General features: G+C 55.8%; 2 protein-coding genes and 1 pseudogene across 2 annotated transcripts; 2 read left to right on the forward strand and 1 right to left on the reverse strand.

Moving 5' to 3' along the window:
- Positions 1–402: 402 nt before the first annotated feature.
- Positions 403–8,907, reverse strand: LOC144580904 (uncharacterized). Its single transcript, XM_078361453.1, has 3 exons — positions 8,822–8,907; positions 3,488–3,680; positions 403–1,705 (listed from the first exon to the last, which is right to left on the reverse strand). Exons 2-3 carry the CDS (start codon positions 3,494–3,496, stop codon positions 1,001–1,003), a joined length of 714 nt encoding a protein of 237 aa, XP_078217579.1. The 5' UTR covers positions 3,497–3,680; positions 8,822–8,907; the 3' UTR covers positions 403–1,000.
- LOC100410791 (ribosomal protein L10 pseudogene) lies at positions 7,050–7,795 on the forward strand (annotated as a pseudogene).
- Positions 8,908–14,397: 5,490 nt separating the features above from the next.
- GADD45B (growth arrest and DNA damage inducible beta) lies at positions 14,398–16,522 on the forward strand. The gene is made up of 4 exons (XM_035285015.3): positions 14,398–14,680; positions 14,792–14,893; positions 15,305–15,527; positions 15,764–16,522. Exons 1-4 carry the CDS (start codon positions 14,637–14,639, stop codon positions 15,875–15,877), a joined length of 483 nt encoding a protein of 160 aa, XP_035140906.1. The 5' UTR covers positions 14,398–14,636; the 3' UTR covers positions 15,878–16,522.
- Positions 16,523–22,808: the final 6,286 nt, after the last annotated feature.

Raw genomic sequence — 22,808 nt, forward strand, 5'->3', positions numbered from 1 at the left:
CTGCCTGACCGCGCGGGCCTCAGCCTCAGTCTTGCACTCTGCAAATCCGGGTCTCGAACCTACCCCGCGCCCTCCTCTTTGGGCACCGCGGAGGGGCTCAGGGTGCTCCGAGCCATCCTCGCGGGACCCCCGCCCCAGGGACTGGACTCCAAGTCCCAGAATGCCCCGCGCTTCCCGTGGGTGGGGCCCCGCGCAGTTAGGGAGGCGCTGGGCAATTTTCAAATTTTGGCGCTGACCGGGAGGGGCGGTGACAGCTGCGCCTGTGGTTCCCCGCCCCCCGCCCCCACCCCGGAGCCCGAGGCCGGGGCACCCCGCAAAGCTGCCCCGTACACTCCACCGGGCCTCCCCAGGCGGCACGACTCGCAGCGGGGGGGTTCCGGGCCCATTTCCATGATGGGAAACTGAGGCACGGGGAGGTTACGGACCGGTCGGGGGATCCGCACCAAGGGCGTGGCAGAGGCGGGATTCGAACGGGAGACCCAGAGAGGGCGCTAGAAAGTGAGTGGCCAATTGGCCGGGCGCGGTGGCTCAGGCTTGTAATCCCAGCACTTTGGGAGCGGAGGCTGGCGGATCACCGGAGGTCAGGAGTTCAAGACCAGCCTGGTCAAAGTGGTGGAACCCCGTCTCTACTAAAAAATACAAAATAAGCCTGGCGTGGTGGCGGGCGCCTGTAACCCCAGCTTCTCGGGAGGCGGAGGCAGGGGAGCCGCTTGAACCCGGGAGGAGGAGGTTGCAGGGGGCCGAGGTCCCGCCACAGCACTCCAGCCTGGGTGACAAGAGTGAGTCTCCGTTTCAAAAGAAAAAAAAAAAGAAAGTTACTGACCAATTGCTCTCTGCTTTGCGGGAGGGGGCGCAGGGCCGCGGGCGAGAAATACCGGACCCTGGGACCATGCAGCCCGGGAGGCCCCAGCCCTCACCTGTCCCCTACACTGACCCCACCCGGCGCTGACACTCCCACCCGAGGAGTGGATTTTGGCGCCAGATTTAAAAAATCTCAGCTCTACGCCTGTGGTTGGCTCCTGGCCCGGAATATGAGCCTGGAGCCCGGATTTCCGGAGCCTGGATCTGGATGAGCCCGGATTCCGGAACGTGGATCTGACGAGCCCGGATTCTGGAGTCTGGATTTGGATAAGCCCGGATTCCGGAACGTGCATCTGGATGAGCCCGGATTCCGGAGCCTGGACCTAGATGAGCCCGGATTCCGGAGCCAGGATCTGACGGGCCCGGATTCCGGAGTCTGGATTTGGATAAGCCCGGATTCCGGAGCCTGGACCTGGATGAGCCCGGATTCTGGAGCCTGGATCTGGATGAGCCCGGATTCCGGAAGTGGATCTAATGAGCCGGGATTCCGGAGTGTGGATCTGGATAAGCCCGGATTCCGGAGCCTGGATCTGAGGGACCCCGGATTCCGGAGCCTGGACCTGGATGAGCCCGGATTCCGGAACGTGGATCTGGATGAGCCTGGATTCCGGAGTCTGGACCTGGATGAGCCCGGATTCCGGAGCCTGGATCTGGATGAGCCCGGATTCCAGAGCCTGGATCTGAGGGACCCCCGCATTCCGGAGCCTGGAGCCTGGATTCTGGGGTCTGGGTGTTGGGAAGCCGGACTGTGGAGCGTGGATTCCAGACCCTGGAGTTGGAACCCTGTGATCCCAACATAAATCTGGGAGGCAGGCAGAGCTCTGGGGCCGCAGCTGGCAGCTACCTGTTAAAAGAGCGAATGTTGCAGCGAAATCGACCCATATTGGGGGGGCCTCTACTTTGTGGCAGGCATTGGGGGGGCCTCTACTTTGTGGCAGGCATTGGGGGGACCGGAGGGAAGCAAGTACACAGTATAAATAAGTGAATGAGGCGGAGTGCAGTGGCTCACACCTGCAATCCCAGCATTTAGAGAGGCTGAGGCAGAACTGCTTGAGGCCAGGAGTTCGAGACCAGCCTGGGCAATATAGTGAAGCTCTACCTCTACAAATTATACAAAACTTAGCCAGGCATGGTGGCTCACACCTGCAGGCCCAGCTCCTTGGGAGGTTCGGACGGGAGGATCATTTGATCCCGGAAGGCGGAGGCTGCAGTGAGCTGAGATTGCACCTCTGCACTCCAGTCTGGGTGGCAAGAGTAGGACCCTGTTTCAAAAATAAATAAGGCAGGGCGTGGTGGCTCATGCCTGTAATCCCAGCACTTTGGGAGGCCGAGGCAGGCAGATCACCTGAGGTCAGGAGTTCGAGACCAGCCCAGCCAACATGATGAAACCCCGTCTCTATTAAAAATACAATAATTAGCTGGGCATGAGGGAGAGGGCTTGTAATTTATGATCCCAGCTACTCGGGAGGCTGAGGCACGAGAATCTCTTGAACCCGGGAGGTGGAGATTGCAGTGAGCCAACATTGTGCCGCTGCGCTCCAGCCTGGGCGACAGAGCGAGACGCCGTCTCAAAAATAAATAAATAAGCGAATTGCATGGGATGCTAGATGGAGAGCATGGGGAACGAAGAGAGTGGGGTAAACCCTGCTACAGGCCTCTTAGGAAAGGGTGGAAAAGAGGCCGAGCATGGAGGCTCACACCTGCAATCTCAGCACTTTGGGAGGCCGAGGTGGGCAAATCACAAGGTCAGGAGTTCGAGACCAGCCTGGCCAACATAGTGAAACCCTGTCTCTACTAAAATTACAAAAATTACCCAGGCGTGGTGGCGGGCACCCGTAGTCCCAGCTGCTTGGGAAGCTGAGGCAGGAGAATCGCTTGAACCTGGGAGGTGGAGGCTGCGGCGAGCTAAGACTGTGTCACTGCACTCCAGGCTGGGTGACAGAGTGAGACTCCGTCTTAAAAAAAAAAAAAAAAAAAAAGGTGGAAAAGCGTTCAAGGGACAGGGAATAGCCAGTGCAAAGTCTGTGTCCTGGGCACAGTGGATACAGCAATGAGTGAGAACTCCCAGAGGGTGGAGACAGATACAAAAGAAAGACAGACACGTCACGTAACATCACTGTATCAGTTAGCTCCTGCTGTGTCACAAACAGCCCCAAGATACAGCAGGAGTAGATTCACTTTTCACTCTTCATTCTCTTTCTCCCTCCCCCCTCCCTCTCTCCTCTCTCTTTCCTTCTTTCTTTCTCTTTCTCCCACCTCTCTCTCTTTCCTTCTTTCTTTCTTTTTTTCTTGCTTACAGGTTCTCGCTCTGCTGCGCAGGCTAGAATGCAGTGACGCGGTCATGGCTCACTGCAGCCTTGACCTCAGGCTCAAAGGACCCTCCCACCTCAGCTTCCAGAGTAGCTGGGACTACAGGGTCGTGCCACCACCCCTGGCTAAGTTTTGTATTTTTTGTAGAGACCGGGTCTCTCTATGTCGCCCAGGCTGGTCTCAAACTGCTTGGCTCAAGTCACCTGCCTGCCTTGGCCTCCCAGAGTGCTGGAATCCCGGCATGAGCCACGGGGCCCGGCCAATATTCACCTTTCTTGTCTCAGTTTCTGGGGTCAGGAACCCAGATGTGGCTTACCTTTGGCATCCAGTGGCTCAGGGCTCTCAGAGGCGGCAAGCGACGTGTCACTGGGGCAGGGTCCGCTCCCAGACTCACTCACACACGTGGCTGGAAGGATTCTGTTCCTTGCAGACTGTTGGACCAAGAGCCTCGAGTCTGGCCGACTGCTGTCCAGGACCTGCCTCCGCTCATAAGGAGTGGCTGGGGGTGACTGAGGCAGAGAGAAAAAGAGATTTATTATTAGGCCTTGACACACAGGCTTATAGGAGCTGACAAGTCACAACATCCGAAGTCTGCAAGCTGGAGACCCAAGAGAGCTGATGTCCCTTAACAGAGCGGAGCCGATGTTCCTTGTGTTTTTTTTTTTTTTTTTTTTTTTGAGATGGAGTCTCGCTCTGTTGCCCAGGCTGGAGTGCAGTGGCGTGATCTCAGCTCACTGTAACCTCTGCCTCCTGGGCCCAACTTATCCTCCCACCTTGGCCTCCCAAGTAGCTGGGATTACAGGCACACGCCACGATGCCCGGCTAATTTTTGTATTTTTAGTAGAGACAGGGTTTCTCCATGTTGGCCAGGCTGGTCTCAAACTCTTGACCTCAAGTGATCCGCCTGCCTCAGCCTCCCAAAGTGCTGGGATTTACAGGCATCAGCCACCATGCCCGCCCGAGAGCTGACGTTTCTGCTCATATCTGAAGACAGGAAGCAGCCACTGTTCCAATCTGAAGGCCTTCAGGAGGGAGGAATTCTCTCCTCCCCACAGCTGTGGCAGCTTCTGTGTTCCATTCAGGCCTTCAGTGAACTGGGCAAGGCCCGCGGTGTTAGAGAGGGCAGGAGGGCAGTGAGCTGAGTGACGCAAGGGTTCAAAGGCTCATCTCATCCCATAATCCTCTTACCGGCATGCATTGAGTAATGTTTCACCAAATATGTGGGCACCCGCAGCCCAGCCATGCTGGCATACAAAACTAACCATTGGGCTGGGCTCGGTGGCTCGCACCCGTAATCCCAGCCCTTTGGGAGGCTGAGGCAGGTGGATCACTTGAGGCCAGGAGTTCGAGACCAGCCTGGCCAACATGGTGAAACCCCATCTCTACTAAAAATACAAAAATTAGCCAGGCGTGGTGGCTCATGCCTGTAGTCTCAAATACTTGGGAGGCTGAGGGAGGAGACTCGCTTGTACCCAGGAGGCGGAGGTTGCAGTGAACAGAGATTGTGCCACTGCACTCCAGCCTGGGTGACAGAACAAGACTCCACCACCCCCCAAAAAAAATGTGGGTTCCCCTAATCACTGCAGCAAACAACACCATTATTGTAGATTGGCCTTTTGAGAATGGCTTCTAGGTGTTTTTCTGTCTGACACCCGTGGCTCCATCTGGACTGACAAGCCTGCTTCTGAGGTTCCACCCACAAGTGAGGGGGCCGGGGGGAGGACAGCTGCAACCCTGTGACTGCATCTCTGTCCCCAACCAATCAGCAGCAAGCACCAGTTTACCTGGCCACTCCCATCCCTTCCCCCAAAACTGCCTTGGAAAAATTCCTAACCTAGGCCAGGCAAGGGGGCTCCTGCCTGGAATCTCAGCACTTTGGGAGGCCGAGGCGAACGGATCACCTGAGGTTAAGAGTTCGAGACCAGCCCGGCCAACGTGGTGAAACTCGTCTCTACCAAAAAATGCAAAATAAAAAAAAGTAGTCGGACGTGGTGGCGTGAACTTGCAATCCCAGCTACTCAGGAGGGTGAGGCAAGAGAATCGTCTGAACCCAGCAGGCAGAGGTTGCAGTGAGCCAAGATGGTGCCACTGCACTCCAGCCTGGGTGACAGAGTGAGACCTCTTGCAATAAAGAAAAACCTCTAACCTATGAGGTTTCAACGAGTTGATTTCAGTAATGAATTTCATCTCCCCGGTGGGGCGGCCAGGCTCGTGTCTGTTAAAGTCCTTCCCTGCTGCCGTGCCATGGTCTTTCCTTTCTTTCTCTCGCTTTATATTTTTAATTAAAATACTGTTTTAGGGGTTGGGTGTGGTAGCCCATGCCTGTAATCCCAGCACTTTGGGAGGCCGAGGTGGGTGGATCACGAGGTCAAGAGATCGAGACCATCCTGGTCAACATGGTGAAACCCTGTCTCTACTAAAAGTACAAAAATTAGCTGGGCGTGGTGGCGCGTGCCTGTAATCCCAGCTACTCGGGAGGCTGAGGCAGGAGAATTGCCTGAACCCAGGAGGCGGAGGCTGCGGTGAGCCGAGATCGCGCCATTGCACTCCAGCCTGGGTAACAAGAGCGAAACTCCGTCTCAAAAAAAAAAAAAATACTGTTTTAGACGGGGTCTTCCTATGTTGCCCAGGCTGGTCTCAAACTCCTAGAATTGAGGGATCCTCCCACCTTGGCCTCCCAAAGTTCTAGGATTACAGGCATGAGCCACCACACCCAGTCACGTGGTCTTTCTTTACACAGTGGGCAGGAAGGACCCCTGCTTACCTGGGTGTGGTGGCCCCTTGTAATCTCAGCTATTTGGGAGGCTGAGGTGGGAGGATTGCTTAAATCAGGAGTACAAGGCTGCAGTGAGCTGCGATGGCGTCACTCCACTCCAGCCTGGGCAACAGAGTGAAACCCATTTCTAAAACAAACAAACAAAAAATTAACCACCCTGGGGGACGACTAGCACCAGGGGAAGCTGCCCAGATGCCAGTAGTGCCTGCAACGTCAGACGCTGGGGTTCCAGCCGCTCCATTGCCTGTGAGCTTTCTATTCCTATTTTTATTTATTTTTATTTTTTTTGAGACGGAGTTTCGCTCTTGTTACCCAGGCTGGAGTGCAATGGTGCGATCTCGGCTCACCGCAACCTCCGCCTCCTGGGTTCAGGCAATTCTCCTGCCTCAGCCTCCCGAGTAGCTGGGATTACAGGCACCACACCCAGCTAATTTTTGTATTTTTAGTAGAGATGGGGTTTCACCATGTTGACCAGGATGGTCTCGATCTGTTGACCTCGTGATCCACCCGCCTCGGCCTCCCAAAGTGCTGGGATTACAGGCTTGAGCCACCGCGCCCGGCTTGCTTTTTATTTTTTGAGACAGAGTTTCACTCTCGTTGCCCAGGCTGGAGTGAAATGGTACCATCTTGGCTCACCACAACCTCCGCTTCCCGGGTTCAAGTGATTCTCCAGCCTCCGCCTTCTGGGTAGCTGGGATTACAGGTGCATGCGCCACCATACGCCCGGCTAATTTTGTATTTTTAGTAGAGACAGGGTTTCTCCATGTCGGTCAGGCTGGTCTTCATCTCCTGATCTCAGATGATTCCCCGCTCCTCGGCCTCCCGAAGTGCTGGGATTACAGGCGTGAGCCACCCGCCTGGACACTTTGACCTCTGCACTGTCCGGTCTAAACAGGCTGTCTGACTGCGGCCTGGAGCCCTGCAGGCGGTATGTGGCCCAACCCCACTAGCAATGCTACGCACCAAAGGCTCAGGTAAGTGTCCATGCTCGGACACACACTGTGCATCTTGTCACACGTAGCACCTGGGACTCCTGACTGGAAACTTGGCTTCTGAGCCCGTCCTGAACTTTTTTTTTTTTTTTTTTTTTAAAGATGGGATTTCTCTTTTCCTTCGGCACGCCACTGAAGATCCTGGTGTCGCTATGGGCAGCCGCCCCGCCCGTTGTTACCAATATTGTAAGAACAAGCCGTACCCAAAGTCCCGCTTCTGCCGAGGTGTCCCTGACGCCAAGATTCGCATCTTTGACCTGGGGCCGAAGAAGGCAAAAGTGGATGAGTTTCCACTCTGTGGCCACATGGTATCGGATGAATATGAGCAGCTCTCCTCTGGAGCCCTGGAGGCTGCCCGAATTTGTGCCAATAAGTACACGGTGAAAAGTTGTGGCAAAGATGGCTTTCATATCCGAGTGCGGCTCCATCCCTTCCACGTCATCCGCATCAACAAGATGTTGTCCTGTGCTGGGGCTGACAGGCTCCAAACAGGCATGCGAGGCGCCTTTGGAAAGCCCCAGGGCACTGTGGCCAGGGTTCACATTGGCCAAGTGATCACGTCCATCCGCGCCAAGCTGCAGAACAAGGAGCATGTGATTGAGGCCCTGCGCAGGGCCAAGTTCAAGTTCCCTGGCCGCCAGAAGATCCACATCTCAAAGAAGTGGGGCTTCACCAAGTTCAGTGCCGATGAATTTGAAGACATGGTGGCTGAGAAGCAGCTCATCCCAGATGGCTGTGGGGTTAAGTACATCCCCAATCGTGGCCCTCTGGACAAGTGGCGGGCCCTGCACTCATGAGGGTTTCCACTATGCTTCCCTCTCGTAATAATGAACCAATAAATTGACTTCCTGTCCACACACACACACAAAAAAAGATGGGATTTCACCATGACGGCCAGGCTGGTCTTGAACTCCTGACCTCAGTTGATCCACCCACCTCAGCCTCCCAAAGGGCTGTTTGTTGTTGTTGTTGTTTTGTTTTGAGATAGAGTTTTGCTCTTTCACTCAGGCTGGAGTGCAATGGCACGATCTGAGCTCGAGGCTCACTTCAAACTCCACCTGCCTGCCGGGTTCAAGCGATTCTCCTGCCCTCAGCCTCCCAAGCAGCTGGGGTCGGATCACAGGCTCCCACCACCGCACCTGGCTAATTTTGTATTTTTAGTAGATATGGAATTTCACCATGTTGGCCAGGCTGGTCTCGAACTCCTGACGTCATGAGATCCACCCGCCTCGGCCTCCCAAAGTGCCGTGATGCCAGCGTGTGAGCTGCCGCCCCAGCCTCTAGTGCCTTTCAAGGTCACTACAGGGGAGGTGTATGGAGCACATTGTTTTGCTAAACCTTTCCACAACCCAACTTTCCCACGAAAAGAGGGCCAGGCGCCATCATCCCAGCACTTTGGGAGGCTGAGGCGGGTGGATCACGAGGTCAGGAGTTCAAGAGCAGCCTGGCCAACATGGTGAAACCCCGTCTCTACTAAAAATACACAAATTAGCCGGGCGTGGTGGTGGCGCGTGCCTGTAATCCCAGCTACTCGGGAGGCTGAGGCAGGAGAATCGCCTGAACTGGGACCAAGACTCCATCTCAAAAAAAAAAAAAAAGGAGGGGAAGCTAAGCCACCAACCCAAGGACACACAGCTGATGACGGCTGCAGGTGGGATTTGAACCAGGCAAATGTGACCTCAGACAGAGCTTCTCCTCCTACCTCCCTCTGTGAGGCACAGTCCCAGACCGGCCAGCCTCTGGCTGTGTCCCGTTCCGCCCCCGTCACCCCCGCTCTCCTCAGAATTTCCCCAGAGCACCTCAGCCTTCCCACCCGACTTCGCTCTAGCCTCCGGGCCACCTGGCGTGGGGATCCCACCTCCTCCCGGCCGGGGCCGCTTACACCTGTCTGTTAAGTTCAAACGATGACTCAGCTCCATCCTGAAACCTCTCCTTGGGGACGGGAGTCATGCCTCGATCCTCTTGTTCATCTCTGCAGAAAAACATGATGTCAGAGCCCAGCCACTGCCAATGGCCAGTCACTTCCTGGCTACATCCGGAGTGAAACGCAGCCCCAAGCCCGTCTCTCTGAGTTCATCTTCCCAGCTCTCCCTGTGGCTTACTGCGCTCCAGTCCCAGATGCACCAGGTGCAGTCCCGGCTCAGGACCTTCTCATGAGCTGTGTCTGCTGCCAGGGACCTCTGCCCACAGAGCCCCTCAAGCCTGGCTTTTTACTTTTTTTCTTTTTGGAGACAGAGTCTCACTCTGTCGCCCAGGTGGAGTGTAGTGGCGCGATCCCGGCTCACTGCAACCCCTGCCTACTGAGTTCAAGCACTTCTGCTGCCTCAGCCTCCTGAGTACCTGGGATTACAGGCACCTGCCACCACACTCGGCTAATTTTTTTGTATTTTTAGTAAAGACATGGTTTCACCATGTTGGCGAGGCTGGTCTTGAACTCCCTACCTCAGGAGATCCACCTGCCACGGCCTCCCAAGGTGCTGGGATTACAGGCGTGGGCTGCCGCGCCCAGCCGCTTCCCAGGTTGAAGCTATTTTCCTGACTCAGCCTCCTGGGTAGCTGGGATTACAGGTATGCGCCACCATGCCTGGCCAACTGTTTATATATATATATATTTTTTTTTTAGATAGAGTTTCACTCTGTCACCCAGGCTGGAGTGCAATGGCATGATCTTGGCTCACTGCAACCTCTCCCTCCTGGGTTCAAGCGATTCTCCTGCCTCAGACTTCCGAGTAGCTGGGATTACAGGCTCCCGCTGCCATGCCCAGCTTTATCTTTTTTTTTTTTTTTTTTTTGTACCTTTGGTAGAGATGAGGTTTCACCATGTTAGTCAGGCTGGTCTCGAACTCCTGACCTCATGATCCACCTGCCTCAGCCTCCCAAAGTGCTGGATTACAGGTGTGATCCAGTGTGACCAGGCTTGTGTGTGTGTGTGTGAGAGATAGGGCCTTGTTCTGTTGCCCAGGCTGGAGTGAAGTGGTACAGTCATAGCTCACTGAATCCTCAAACTCCCAGGCTCAAGTGATCTTCCTGCCTCAGCCTCCCAAGAAGCTGGGACTACATGTGTGCCCATCATGCCTGGCTAATTTTTTTTTTTTTAAGATGGGGTTTCACCATGTTGCTCAGGCTGGCCTCAAACTCCTGACCTTCTGGTTCGCCTGCCTTGGCCCCCCAAAGTGCTGAAATTACAGGCGTGAGCCATTGCACCCAGCCGCCTGGCTAATTTTTTAAAAAATTATTTGTAGAGATGGGAGTCTTAGCAGGTTGCCCAGGGTGGCCTCGAACTCCCGGGCTCAAGCGATCCTCCCGCCTTGGCCTACCAAAGTGCTGAAATTACAGGCGTGAGCCCTAAAGACAGAGGCTGCAGTGGGTCATGATCACACCACCGCACTCACCCTGGGCAATACGGCGAGACCCTGTCTCGAAAAAGAAAAAGAGAAAGAAACTGATCTCATTAGGGGACCCCACGTTCATGAGCTCCTCTAACCCCAACATCTTCAAGGTTAAGCCCCTCCAAATCCCATCCCACTGGGGGTTAGGGCTTCCACATACGAATTTTGGAGGAGACACATTTAGTGCACGGCACCTCCGATAGTATCAGAGAGCCTCCTGCTCTGCCCCTACCTCTTGCAAACATCCCTCCCCACCCCCAGGACTCCTAGTTCTGCAGCCACCACACCAGGAGGGAACCCTGGCTCCAGCCCCTCCAGGCAGATCAAGCCCTGTTTCTGTACGTCCACGTGTGCTGCGGTGGGCAGGAGGGAGGGTGTTAAGGGTAGGGGCTGGCCGGGTGCGGTGGCTCAGGCCTGTAATCCCAGCACTTTGGGAGGCCGAGGCGGGTGGATCATGAGGTCAAGAGATTGCGACCATCCTGGCCAACATGGTGAAAACCTGTCTCTACTAAAAATACAAAATAAATTAGCCGGGTGTGGTGGGGCACGCCAGTAATCCCAGCTACTTGGGAGGCTGAGGCAGGAGAATCGCTTGAAACCAGAAAACAGAAGTGGCGGTGAGCCGGGATCGCGCCACTGCACCCCAGCCTGTCCATAGAGCAACACTCCATCTCAGAAAAGAAGGCAGGCGCTGAGAGTCACAGAGGCAAAATGTCAAAATGTGAAGGTGGCCCCACAAAACACACATGACGATAACTAACGTATTCTGTATTATATATTAATATTACATCATTATATTCTATTTTATACATATGTATTTTTGAGACAGAGTCTGGCTCTTGTTACAATGGCATGGTCTCCACTTAGTGCAGCCTCTGCCTCGCAGGTTCAAGAGATCCTCCTGCCTCAGCCTCCCAAGTAGCGGGGATTACAGGTGCATAGCACCATGCCCGGCTAATTTTTGTATTTTTAGTAGAGATGGGTTTTTTACAGATGGGGTTTCGTCACGTTGGCCATGCTGGTCTCGAACTCCTGACCTCAGGTGATCCGTCCACTTCATCATTGCCAAAGCGCGCAATACGTTTTTTACAAAAACCTAAATGAATGCAAAAATGCCTATGTTGCATAGTTTTAAAATTTTATTTTGTTTAAGGCCATGTGTGGTGGCTCATGCCTGTAATCCCAGCACTTTGGGAGGCTGATGTGGGTGGATCAACTGAGGTCAGGAGTTCAAGACCAGCCTGGCCATCATGGTGAAACCCCATCTTAAAAAAAAAAAAAAAAAAAAATGCATAGCTGGGCGCGATGGCTCACGCCTGTAATCCCAGCACTTTGGGAGGCCGAGGCGGGTGGATCACGAGGTCAAGAGATCGAGACCTTCCTGGTCAACATGGTGAAACCCCATCTCTACTAAAAATACAAAAATTAGCTGGACACGGTGGCGCGTGCCTGTAATCCCAGCTACTCGGGAGGCTGAGGCAGGAGAATTGCCTGAACCCAGGAGGCGGAGGTTGCAGCGAGCAGAGATCTCGCCATTGCACTCCAGCCTGGGTACAGAACGTGACTCCATCCATCTCAAATAAAAAAAGGCCAGGACTACTCACACCGATTATTCCTCTCACCTCAGGCTGCAAGACGGCCTGGCTGACACTGCGATTGATCCTTTTACTTTATTTTATTTTATTTATATTTATTTTTGAGACAGAGTCTTGCTCTGTCATCCAGGCTGGAGTGCAGTGGTGTGATCTCCGCTCACTGCAACCTCAGCTTCCCAGGCTCAAGCGATTCTCCTGCCTCAGCCTCCCCAGTAGCTGGGATTACAGGCACGCGCCACCACGCCCAGCTAATTTTTGTATTATTAGGAGAGATGGGGTTTCTCCATGTTGGTCAGGCTGGTCTTAAACTCCTGACCTCAGGTGATCCACCTGCCTCAGCCTCCCAAAGTGCTGGGATTACAGGTGTGAGCCACCATGCCCAGCCTTTTTTTTTTTTTTAAATCGGAATCTCATTCTGTCATCCAGGCTGAAGTGCAGTGGTGTGATCTCTGCTCACTGCAACCTCTGCCTCCTGGGTTCAAGAGATTCTCCTGCTTTGGCCTCCCAAAGTGACAAATAGAAACCCATTACCCAGCTAACGCAATACTTTTTAAAAATCAAAATCAGCCCGGCGGGGTGGCTCATACCTGTAATCCCAGCTGTAATCTGCAGTGAGCCGAGACAGCGCCATCGCACTCCAGCCTGGGCAACAAGAGGGAAACTCCATGTCAAAAAATAAAAATGAATGCCCCAGTATCCATGAAAAACAAAATATCAAAATTGTAAATAAAGACAGAATCTGATCTCGCACTTATCCCAGTCCCCTCCCTGACCTTCCCTATCTCCACCTCATGTTGGCCATGTTGGTCAGGCTGGTCTCGAACCCTTGACCTCAGGTGATCCACCCGCCTCGGCCTCCCAAAGTGCTGGCGTTACAGGCGTGAGCCACCGCGCGCTGCCGATTTCATTTTTAAATTGAAATTCTAAGATATAAATATACACGTTGCCAGCGTAAAACATTGTATATTAAAATTACACAAAATGTAAGTGCCACCCTCCCCTTATCCCCTCCAGCCCAGGGCCCCGCCCGTCCGTCCCTCTCTTCCGGGGCTAAGGACGCAGGGACCCCGCGCGGCCACCAGATGGCGCCGCCGCGCCTCGCAGTCCAGCGACGTTTCGCACCCCAGCGGTGGGCGGCGCGGAGGAGGCGCGATGCGTCAGCCGGACCCGCGGGCCCGGGGGCCAGGGAGCCGGGGAAACCGAGCCGCGGGGCCGAGGCCAGACCCCAGGCTGGCGGGGGAGGGGACGCAGATGTGAGTCACCCTGGAGTCCCCGGTCGACCGTGGGAGACGTTGTCACGCGGGGCCTGCCCGCCTCGCTCGTGGCTCCAACACGAACTCGCCGGTGGCCTCGCCAAGCCTCAGTTTCTCCTTTTGCATAATGCACATAAGCACCACACCTGCTTCCCGGGCCTTGAGTTGAATCATCCGTGAACGGGGATGGGTGGGGTGGGGGCCAGGTCCGGGCCACGCGCTCCACGCAGGTCAGCGCCCCCACCCCGGAGTGGGTAATAAAAGTGGCCGCCACCCTTGCACGTGGGCCCGAAGCGGCGAAGTGCAGCCGGAGCCTGCACCCTTCCCTCTCCCTCCCCGGCCTTCTCCCGGGCCCGGAGGCCTCCGCACCCGCAGAGGCTGGAACGTTAGGTACCCGGCGGGGGCGGGGCCGCCACCTGCACCTCCCACGCGCGCCCCAGCCTGAAACTCGCAGGGGGCGGCGAGGGGGCGCCCGGTTTCTTCCCCCCCAGGCTTTGCAACCCCCCCCTTTTGGGGACCTCGAGGAAGCCCCCCGCGACCCCCAGGTGACAGCTGACGTTTGCTGGGCGCCGACTGTCAGCCTTATTTGAGGTCACGCTCTGCAAACCAGAGAGGCCGGCGCTGCAGCCCCATTACTCAGACCGGAACGTAGAGGTCGGGAGAAGCCAGAGCACCCGGGGGCTGGGGTCGCAGCAGCCAGGAGACACTCCGGCCATCACCGCCACCTGCGCGAGATCCGGCTGCAACCCGGGCCCCTTCCTCGGGCAGCCCCTCCAGCCCCAACAGAACTTGGGAAAGGCTCGAGTCCGGGACTCTCCGAGGACCGGGAGGGGATTCCAGGCCCCCCTCCCCCGAAAGTCCGGGCCGCCTCGCGCGCTGGAAATCCCGCGCGCGCCCCGAACCGCGGCTCCGCTGCCGGGAAATCAGGAGAAAAAAAAAAACTTCTGCCTTTTTTTTTTTTTTTTTTTTGTTTCTGGCATTCGCGGTCACCTACCCGTCCCCCGCACGCCCCCCTCCTGGCGCTCGCCCCCACGTGGGGCGCCCCCGCACGGCGCTCCGCCCCCTCCCCGCCATCGGCCAACCGCAGAGCTCAGAGCGCTTGCCGTTGTTTCTCTACCAATAGGAGGGGGGCGAATGATCACAGCGGCCACGCCCCTCTCCCCGTCCCCGCCTCCCTCCCCGCCCGAGTCTATAAAAGTCGGTGCCGGAGGCTCCCGGCTCAGATCGCCGAAGCGTCGGACTCCGGTTAGTTCCTGCAGCTTCCTGGATTATTCCCGCCGAGGACTTTGCAATATATTTTTTTTTTTTCCGCCTTTTCTGGAAGGATTTCGCTGCTTCCCGAAGGTCTTGGACGAGCGCTCCGGCTCCGTGAGAAGGTCTGCGGCTCTCTGGCTCGGATTTTGCAGTTTCTCCCTGGGGACCGCCCGGGAGCCGCGTCCACTGTGGATTATAATTGCAACATGACCCTGGAAGAGCTCGTGGCGTGCGACAACGCGGCGCAGAAGTAAGTGGCCGCTGCAGTCGCAGCCTGAGGTCGGCCGGGACGGGATGGGTCGGGTCGGGCCGGCCGCACCCGGTGGTCCGCCCGTCACTGACTCCTCTCCCTCGGCCCCAGGATGCAGACGGTGACCGCCGCGGTGGAGGAGCTGCTGGTGGCCGCTCAGCGCCAGGACCGCCTCACAGTGGGGGTGTACGAGTCGGCCAAGCTGATGAATGTGTGAGTCAGACCCCCTCCCCGGGCTGGGCGCGGGTGGGACGGGGGACCCCCCTCCCCTCCGCTCTGGATGCTTTCCACAAGCCTGTAGTGCACGGGGCTGGGACTTCCCCATGTGCCCCCCGCTGTGGATGCGGGGCTGCTCTGCTGCTGTGTGGATTGGGGGCTGCAGGATCCTGACGCATCTGTCTGCCAGCGCCCCTCCCGCCGGGGGCCTGTCTCCCCCCGACCCTGTGCTTTGAACCGTGTGCCCTCCCCTCCCCCCACCACCCTGAGCTTGCCGAGGCCGTCACCCTTGCACCCCTGCAGTTTCTCTTTTGCTCCTGCACGCTCCTTGTTTTGCAAACTTCTCCCTGCACGGTGGCCTCTCCCCGGTCCCCGGCTGACCCACCCCTTCCCTTTGGTCCCCCTCAGAGACCCGGACAGCGTGGTCCTGTGCCTCCTGGCCATTGATGAGGAGGAGGAGGGCGACATCGCCCTGCAGATCCACTTCACGCTCATCCAGTCTTTCTGCTGCGACAACGACATCAACATCGTGCGGGTGTCGGGCATGCAGCGCCTGGCACAGCTCCTGGGCGAGCCGGCCGAGACCCAGGGCACCACCGAGGCCCGGGACCTGCACTGCCTCCTGGTCACGGTGAGTCGTGCGTCTGCCCTACCCCGCCCTGCAGGGCACCTGGGCCGGTGTTTGTCAACAGAGCCGGGCTGGCTGGTCCGGCACAGCTCAGCACTCAGCCATGCTTGGCATGTCCCGTGGGCAGCCGGGCTGGGCCTCCTCACCCAGGGAGCTATTTTGAGCCTGTGTGTTTTCCACAAACAGGGGCCCCGGGAGAGGGAGGCTCCCGCTAAAGCCGTTCTTTCCCCCTCCTACAGAACCCTCACACGGACTCCTGGAAGAGCCGCGGCTTGGTGGAGGTAGCCAGCTACTGCGAAGAGAGCCGGGGTAACAACCAGTGGGTCCCCTCCATCTCGCTCCAGGGACGCTGAGGCCCTTCCCAGCAACAGAACCTGTGGAGTCGCTGCCAAAAACATAAAATAAAATAAATATTTGAACCCCCCTCCCCCCCAGCACAATCCCCCCAAAACAACCCAACCCACGAGACCATCGGGGGTAGAGTCGTTGGAGACTGAAGAGGAGGAGGAGGAGGAGAAGGGGAGTGAGCGGCCGCCCCCAGGGCGGAGACCCGGAAGCTGTGCCAGGGGCTGCGGCGGAGGAGAAGGGGGGACCCAGGCCAGCAGGAGATGGGACCCCGGAGCTCAGGCCTTGGGACAGAGCAGAAGCCGGAGTGGCAGGGCGCACTGCCGCCTTCCCCGTCACGGAGGGTCCAGACTCCACTCGGGGCTGGGGTGAGACTGAGTGCACCCCCCCCACCCTCCTTGGGACTGGAGCTGGCGTCCGAGGACGAGAGACTTGGTTGAACGAGGGTCTGCACCCTCGGCAGGACCACACTTTGGGACTCGGGAGCAGGGGCCGAAGGTGCTCTGCGCCCACGAACTCCCAGTTCGCAAACGACAGAGACGATCTATTTTGTTACGTGCACTTGGTACCGAACCACTGCGAGCGAGATGGGAAGCAGATATCTGTGTTTTCCTTTCTACTATGATGGCCTTGTAATAAATCTCTGAAGCCTCTGGGTGCTTGTCTGCTTTCGGACCCCCGTCCCCTCCCCGCGGGAGTGCTCCGGGACACGCTTCGCCCCCTCCCCCGCCAGCGCACCAGGAAGTGTTACCCAAGCCCCTGGTGGCCGCTCCGGGCTCCCGGGCGCAAACAGTACCTCTTCTCTCTGCAGCCGGCGCCGCCGACTCCAGCAAATCGACGCCTCTTTTTTTTTTTTTTCGCTTCTCCTCCTACCCTTGTAGCAATTAAGAGACCGGTTTATTACGAAACCTGGTGCTGTGCCACCGCTGTTACTGCCTGTGCAGGAGCCAACCCCAAGCTCTGGGCACAGAGGGACGCGTTTCGGGAGGGGGTGCTGGCTGCAGACCCCGCCTGCCCCGGCTGCCACCGCAGCCCAAGGTGCGCAGCGGTCAAGGGGGCACCTGGGACCACACAGCGCGGTGAGCTCAGGCCTTGCAGGAGGGGCGCCCTCCGAGGGCGCCCCGCACCCAGACGCGCTTTCTCCATCTCAGGATAGGCCTCTCTTTTGCACTAAAGACAAAAACCTATTTTTTTTTTTGTTGTTTTCTCCTGCAAACTAAAATCAACAAGCAGAAAAATACCCCAGGAAGTCGGCCTCCGGGCCAGCTGGGCTTGGCACAGTGCTGCGTTTTGCCTCTAAACCGAAACTGCGGGCCCTGGCCAGCCACCTCCTACTTCTCCCGAAGTTGCAGGCGAGGTGGTGGCTCCCCCTGCCCCGGGCTGGGAGCGCCACCCAGCCCTTCCCTGCCCGGCCTCAGTCTTCCCACCGAAGGTCTGCAGGGTGGGTGCGCCCTGGCCCTGACCCGCCACCTGGACGACCATGGCTCCCCGCTGCCCTGCAGCCCCAGGCCTGGAAACTAGGGGGAGACAGGTTGCGGTGGTCCTGCCCGCAGGCCGTGACCTTTCCACGGAGCCTCACGTGGGTGGGCGCCTGAGGAAAACCCCAGCTGTTCTCTGGCAGTCACGGGGATGGGGGAGCCCCAGAGGGGGAGGGAGGGGGAGAAGGAGGGGGAAGTCCCAGAGGGAGATAGGGAAGGGGTGGGGTGGGGATCCTACCTGGGGCTGGGAGGAGGAGAGAACTGAAGTGGGGAGAGGGGGTCCCGAGAAGGCCAGAGGGAATCCCCCACAGCCCGGAACGACCAGGGAAACCCCGGAGTTGGGGGGAGGACAGGCCGAAGGAGACCTGAAGGGGTTGGGGGAGGGGAGAATAGAGGTGAAGAGGCCAGAATCCTGGGCGATAGGGGGCTTGGAGGGGTGAGTTCTGGGGGATATGAATTGTTGGGAGGAGATGGGAGGGGAACACTGAGGATTTAGTGCACATAGTGGGGAGGGGTGAGGGGGGGTCGTAGGGGTTGGGGGAGGCGAGAATGGAGGTGAAGAGGTGGGAGGAGGGTGGGGGTGATGGGGTGGGGATCCTTGACATGCAGCCCAAGAGGGGAGAGGGGAGGACACCTGCGGAGGGGGCAGAGGGTGAGGGACTCTTGAGGGACTGGGATGCAGGAGAACACGGGGGCGGGGGGGGGGAACAAAACCAAGGGGGCTCCAGGTGGAGAAGGACCAGGTGGGGTAAGGGTTGGCCTAGGCCCTTGAAGCAGCTCCGGCTTTTCCTTTTCTTTTCTTTTTTGAGATGGAGTTTTGCTCTTGTTACCCAGGCTGGAGTGCAATGGCGCGATCTCGGCTCACCGCAACCTCCGCCTCCTGGGTTCAGGCAATTCTCCTGCCTCAGCCTCCTGAGTAGCTGGGATTACAGGCATGTGCCACCGTGCCCAGCTAATTTTTTGTATTTTTAGTAGAGACGGGGTTTCACCATGTTGACCAGGATGGTCTCAATCTCTTGACCTCGTGATCCACCCGCCTCGGCCTCCCAAAGTGCTGGGATTACAGGCGTGAGCCACCGCGCCCGGCCTTATTTTTAATTTTTTTCTCTGAGACAAGGTCTCACTCCATCCTGCAGGCGGGAGTCCAGCGGTGTAATCTCGGCTCACTGCGACCTCTGCCTCCCCAGCTCAAGCAATCCCCTCACCTCAGCCTCCGGCCTAGCTAGGATGACAGACGTGTGCCACCACGCCCAGCCACTGCTGATTTTTGAGACGGGGTCTCTCTCTGTCATCCAGGCTGAGGTGCAGTGATGTCATCATAGCAGCCTCAACCTCCCTTGATCAAGTGATCCTCCTGCCTTGGCCTCCTGAAATGCTGGGACTACAGGTGTAAGCCGCCATGCCCAGCCACTATCTGCTTCTCATAGAAAGAGAATGTGGAGTTGAGACGGGTGCAGTGACTGCCCAAAGTCACAAGGGACAAAGGCAGAGCAGGAAACAAACCAAGGCCAGCGTGGCTCAAAGTACTGTTTTTCTATACAGACACACACACACAGACACACACACACACACACACACAGACACACACACAGATACAGATACACACAGACACACACACAGACACACACAGATACAGATACACACAGACACACACACACAGATACAGATACACAATGACACACAGACACACAGACACACAGATACAGATACACAAAGACACACAGATAAACGCACACACACACAGATACACACACAGATACACAAAGACACACACAGAGACACACACAGACACGCACACAGACACAGATACACACACAGACATGTACACAGACACACATGCACACACATACACAGACACAGACACATGCACACACACACACAGACACACAGATACACCAAAGACACACACACAGACACAGATACCCACACACGCAGACACAGACACATGCACACACAGACACACACACAGATACACAGACACATGCAGACATAGACACACGCACACACACAGATACACAGACACACACAGACACAGATACACACATAGACATGTACACAGACACACATGCACACACATAGATACACACAGACACATGCACACACACACACACGATACACCAAAGACACACACAGACACAGATACACAGACACACACGCAGACACAGACATGCACACACAGACACACACACAGATACACAGACACGCAGATATACACAGACACAGATACACACACAGACATATATACACATATACAGACACACACAGACAGACACAGATGCACAAAGACACACACAGACATGCCCCCCACACACAGATACACAAAGACACACAGACACACACACAAATGGACACAGATACACAGACACACACAGACACAGACATGCACACACAGACACACACACAGACACACAGCATACATACTGTGTATATATCCACGTATAGTATATATACTCCCACACTATATATATAAAAACAATGACAGGTATTATTGAGATTTGTTCATATACCGTGACATTCACCCCTTTAAATTGTTTAACTCAGTGGTTTTTAGTATATTCGCAAAGTTGTCCAGAACAGCCGGGCGTGGGGTTCAGGCCTGTAATCCCAGCACTTTGAGAGGCCAAGATGGGTGGATCAGGAGGTCAAGAGATCGAGACCAGCCTGGCCAACATGGTGAAACCCCGTCTCTACTAAAAATAGAAAAATTAGCTGGGCATGGTGGCGGGCACCCGGAATCCCAGCTACCCTTTTACTTCTTTTGCTTACATACTGTTTTGGGGGTTCATCCATGATGTATGTTTCAGTATCAAAGTTTGAACTGGATGCAGTGGCTCAGGCCTGAATCCCAGCACTTTGGGAGACTGAGGCAGGAGGATCGCTTGAGTCTAGGAGTTCGACACCAGCCTGGGCAATATGGCAAGACCCTTGTCTTTAAAGGGAAAAAAAAGCACTTTGGGAGGCCGAGGCGGGCGGATTACGAGGTCAAGAGATCAAGACCATCCTGGCCAACATAGTGAAACCCCGTCTCTACTAAAATATAAAAAATTAGCTGGGCGTGGTGGGGCGCGTCTGTAGTCCCAGCTGCTTGGGAGGCTGAGGCAGGAGAATTGCTTGAACCTGGGAGGTGGAGGTTGCAGTGAGCGGAGATCGCGCCATTGCACTCCAGCCTGGCGCCTGGCGACAGAACGAGACCCTGTCTCCAAAAAAAAAAAAAAAAGAAAGAAAGAAAAGAAAAAAAAAATACAATGGCCGGGAGCAGTGGCTCGTGCCTGTAATCCCAGCACTTTGGGAGGTCGAGGCGGGTGGATCACCTGAGGTCGGGAGTTTGAGACCAACCTAAGATGGGGAAATCACATCTTTAAAAAAAAAAAAAGAAGAAAAATAAGAAAATTAAGCCAGGTGTGGCGATGTGTACCTGTCATGGTGAAACCCCGTCTCTACTAAAAATATAAAAACTAGCTGGGCGTGGTGGCGCGTGCCTGTAATCCCAGCACTTTGGGAGGCCGAGGCGGGTAGATCACGAGGTCAAGAGATCGAGACCATCCCGGTCAACATGGTGAAACCCCGTCTCTACTAAAAATACAAAAAATTAACTGGGCATGGTGGCGCGTGCCTGTAATCCCAGCTACTCGGGAGGCTGAGGCAGGAGAATTGCCTGAACCCAGGAGGCAGAGGTTGCAGTGAGCTGAGATAGTGCCACTGCCCTCTAGCCTGGGCAACACAGCAAGACTCCATCTCCTTTTTTTTTTTTTTTTTTTTTTTTTTTTTTTTAATAAGAGGTCTCTCACTATCTTAGCCAGGCTGGTCTTTTAACTCCTCACCTCATGATCCACCCGCCTCGGCCTCCCAAAGTGCTGGGATTACAGGCGTGGGCCACTGTGCCCAGCCAGGCCAAGACTCTTGTCTCAAAAAGAAAAAAAAGACTCCATCAAGTCTGTACGACCCGAGGTTGAACTAGTGATGACCTTGTGTGTCCACACTCCAGGACAGACTGTTTTGTCCCCAAGGGACACACGTTGGCCTGCCAAGTGCTGGGTCCCGGCCAGGTACAGTGACACCACTCAGCTCAGGAAGGCGGGAACCTGGCTCTGTGGAGGCAGCCAGCCATGTGGCTGTGGCCTGGAGCAAGCTGCTTTACCTCTTTGCTCTCCGTTTTCTTTTTTTTTTTTTTTTTTTAGTAGAGATGGGGTTTCACTGTGTTGGCCAGGCTGGCCTCGAAACCCAACCTCTGCTAATCTGACTGCCTCAGTCTCCCAGTGTGCTGGGCTTACAGGCGTGAGCCACTGTGCCCGAACTTATTTATGATTACTATTCTTATTTTTTGTATTGTGCTGTTTTCTTTTTTTTTTTTTTTGAGATGGAGTTTCGCTCTTGTTACCCAGGCTGGAGTGCAATGGCGCCATCTCGGCTCACCGCAACCTCCGCCTCCTGGGTTCAGGCAATTCTCCTGCCTCAGCCTCCCGAGTAGCTGGGATTACAGGCACGCGCCACCGTGTCCAGCTAATTTCTGTATTTTTAGTAGAGACGGGGTTTCACCATGTTGACCAGGATGGTCTCGATCTCTTGACCTCGTGATCCACCCGCCTCAGCCTCCCAAATGCTGGGATTACAGGCGTGAGCCACCGCGCCTGGCCCAGTTTTCTTCTTTTGAGACAAAGTTTGACTCTTGTTGTCCAGGCTGGAGTGCAGTGGCACAGTCTCGGCTCACAGCAACCTCCACCTCCCGGGTTCAAGAGATTCTCCTGTCTCAGCCTCCCAAGTAGCTGGGAAGACAGGCGTGTGCCACCACACCCGGTTGATTTTTTTAATTTTTATTAGAGACAGGGTTTCTCCAAGTTGGTCAGGCTGGTCTTGAACTCCCAACCTCAGGTGATCCACCTGCTTCGGCCTCGCAAAGTGATGGGATTGCAGGCATGAACCACCTCACCTGGCTCATTTTTTTTTCTTAGTTTTTCTAAGAGATGTGGTCTCCTCTGTCACCCAGGCTGGAGTACAGTGCTGCTGTCACAGTTCACTGCAGCCTCGACCTCCCAGACTCAAGCAACCCTCCCACCTCAGCCTCCCTAGCTCCCAAGTAGCGGTAACTACCGGCATGTCCCACCACGACTGGCTAATTTTTAGTTTTTGTAGACAGGGTTTCACTATGTTGCCCAGGCTGGTCTTGAACTCCTGGCTACAAGTGATGCCCCCCACTTCAGCCTCCCAAAGTGCTGGGTTTACAGGCCTGAGCTGCCGCGCCCTGCCTGATTCATTCAATATTTATTGACCCCCTACTGTGTGCAAGGGCCTGTGTTAGCCTTAGAAAAACAAGAGAGAACAAGACAAAGAGAGGTCCCTGCGTGTATGGGCGTGTGCGTGAGTGTGAATTCTCATTCCAGTGTCTGCACGCACGGCCGGAAATCCACGGCTGGGTGTTTTTGTGTGAGGAGGTTATGGTTTGAATTGTGTCCCCCGAAAAAGA

Source organism: Callithrix jacchus, chromosome 22 (genome assembly GCF_049354715.1).
Source record: "Callithrix jacchus isolate 240 chromosome 22, calJac240_pri, whole genome shotgun sequence".
NCBI lineage: Eukaryota > Metazoa > Chordata > Mammalia > Primates > Cebidae > Callithrix > Callithrix jacchus.

What these genes read in the sequence shown, in the direction of transcription:
- GADD45B (XM_035285015.3), top strand. Translation starts at nt 14,637, where the DNA reads ATGACCCTGGAAGAGCTCGTGGCGTGCGACAACGCGGCGCAGAA. An exon ending in TGCGACAACGCGGCGCAGAA is followed by an intron (nt 14,681 to 14,791) that starts GTAAGTGGCCGC and finishes CCTCGGCCCCAG; the next exon opens with GATGCAGACGGTGACCGCCG. An exon ending in TCGGCCAAGCTGATGAATGT is followed by an intron (nt 14,894 to 15,304) that starts GTGAGTCAGACC and finishes GGTCCCCCTCAG; the next exon opens with AGACCCGGACAGCGTGGTCC.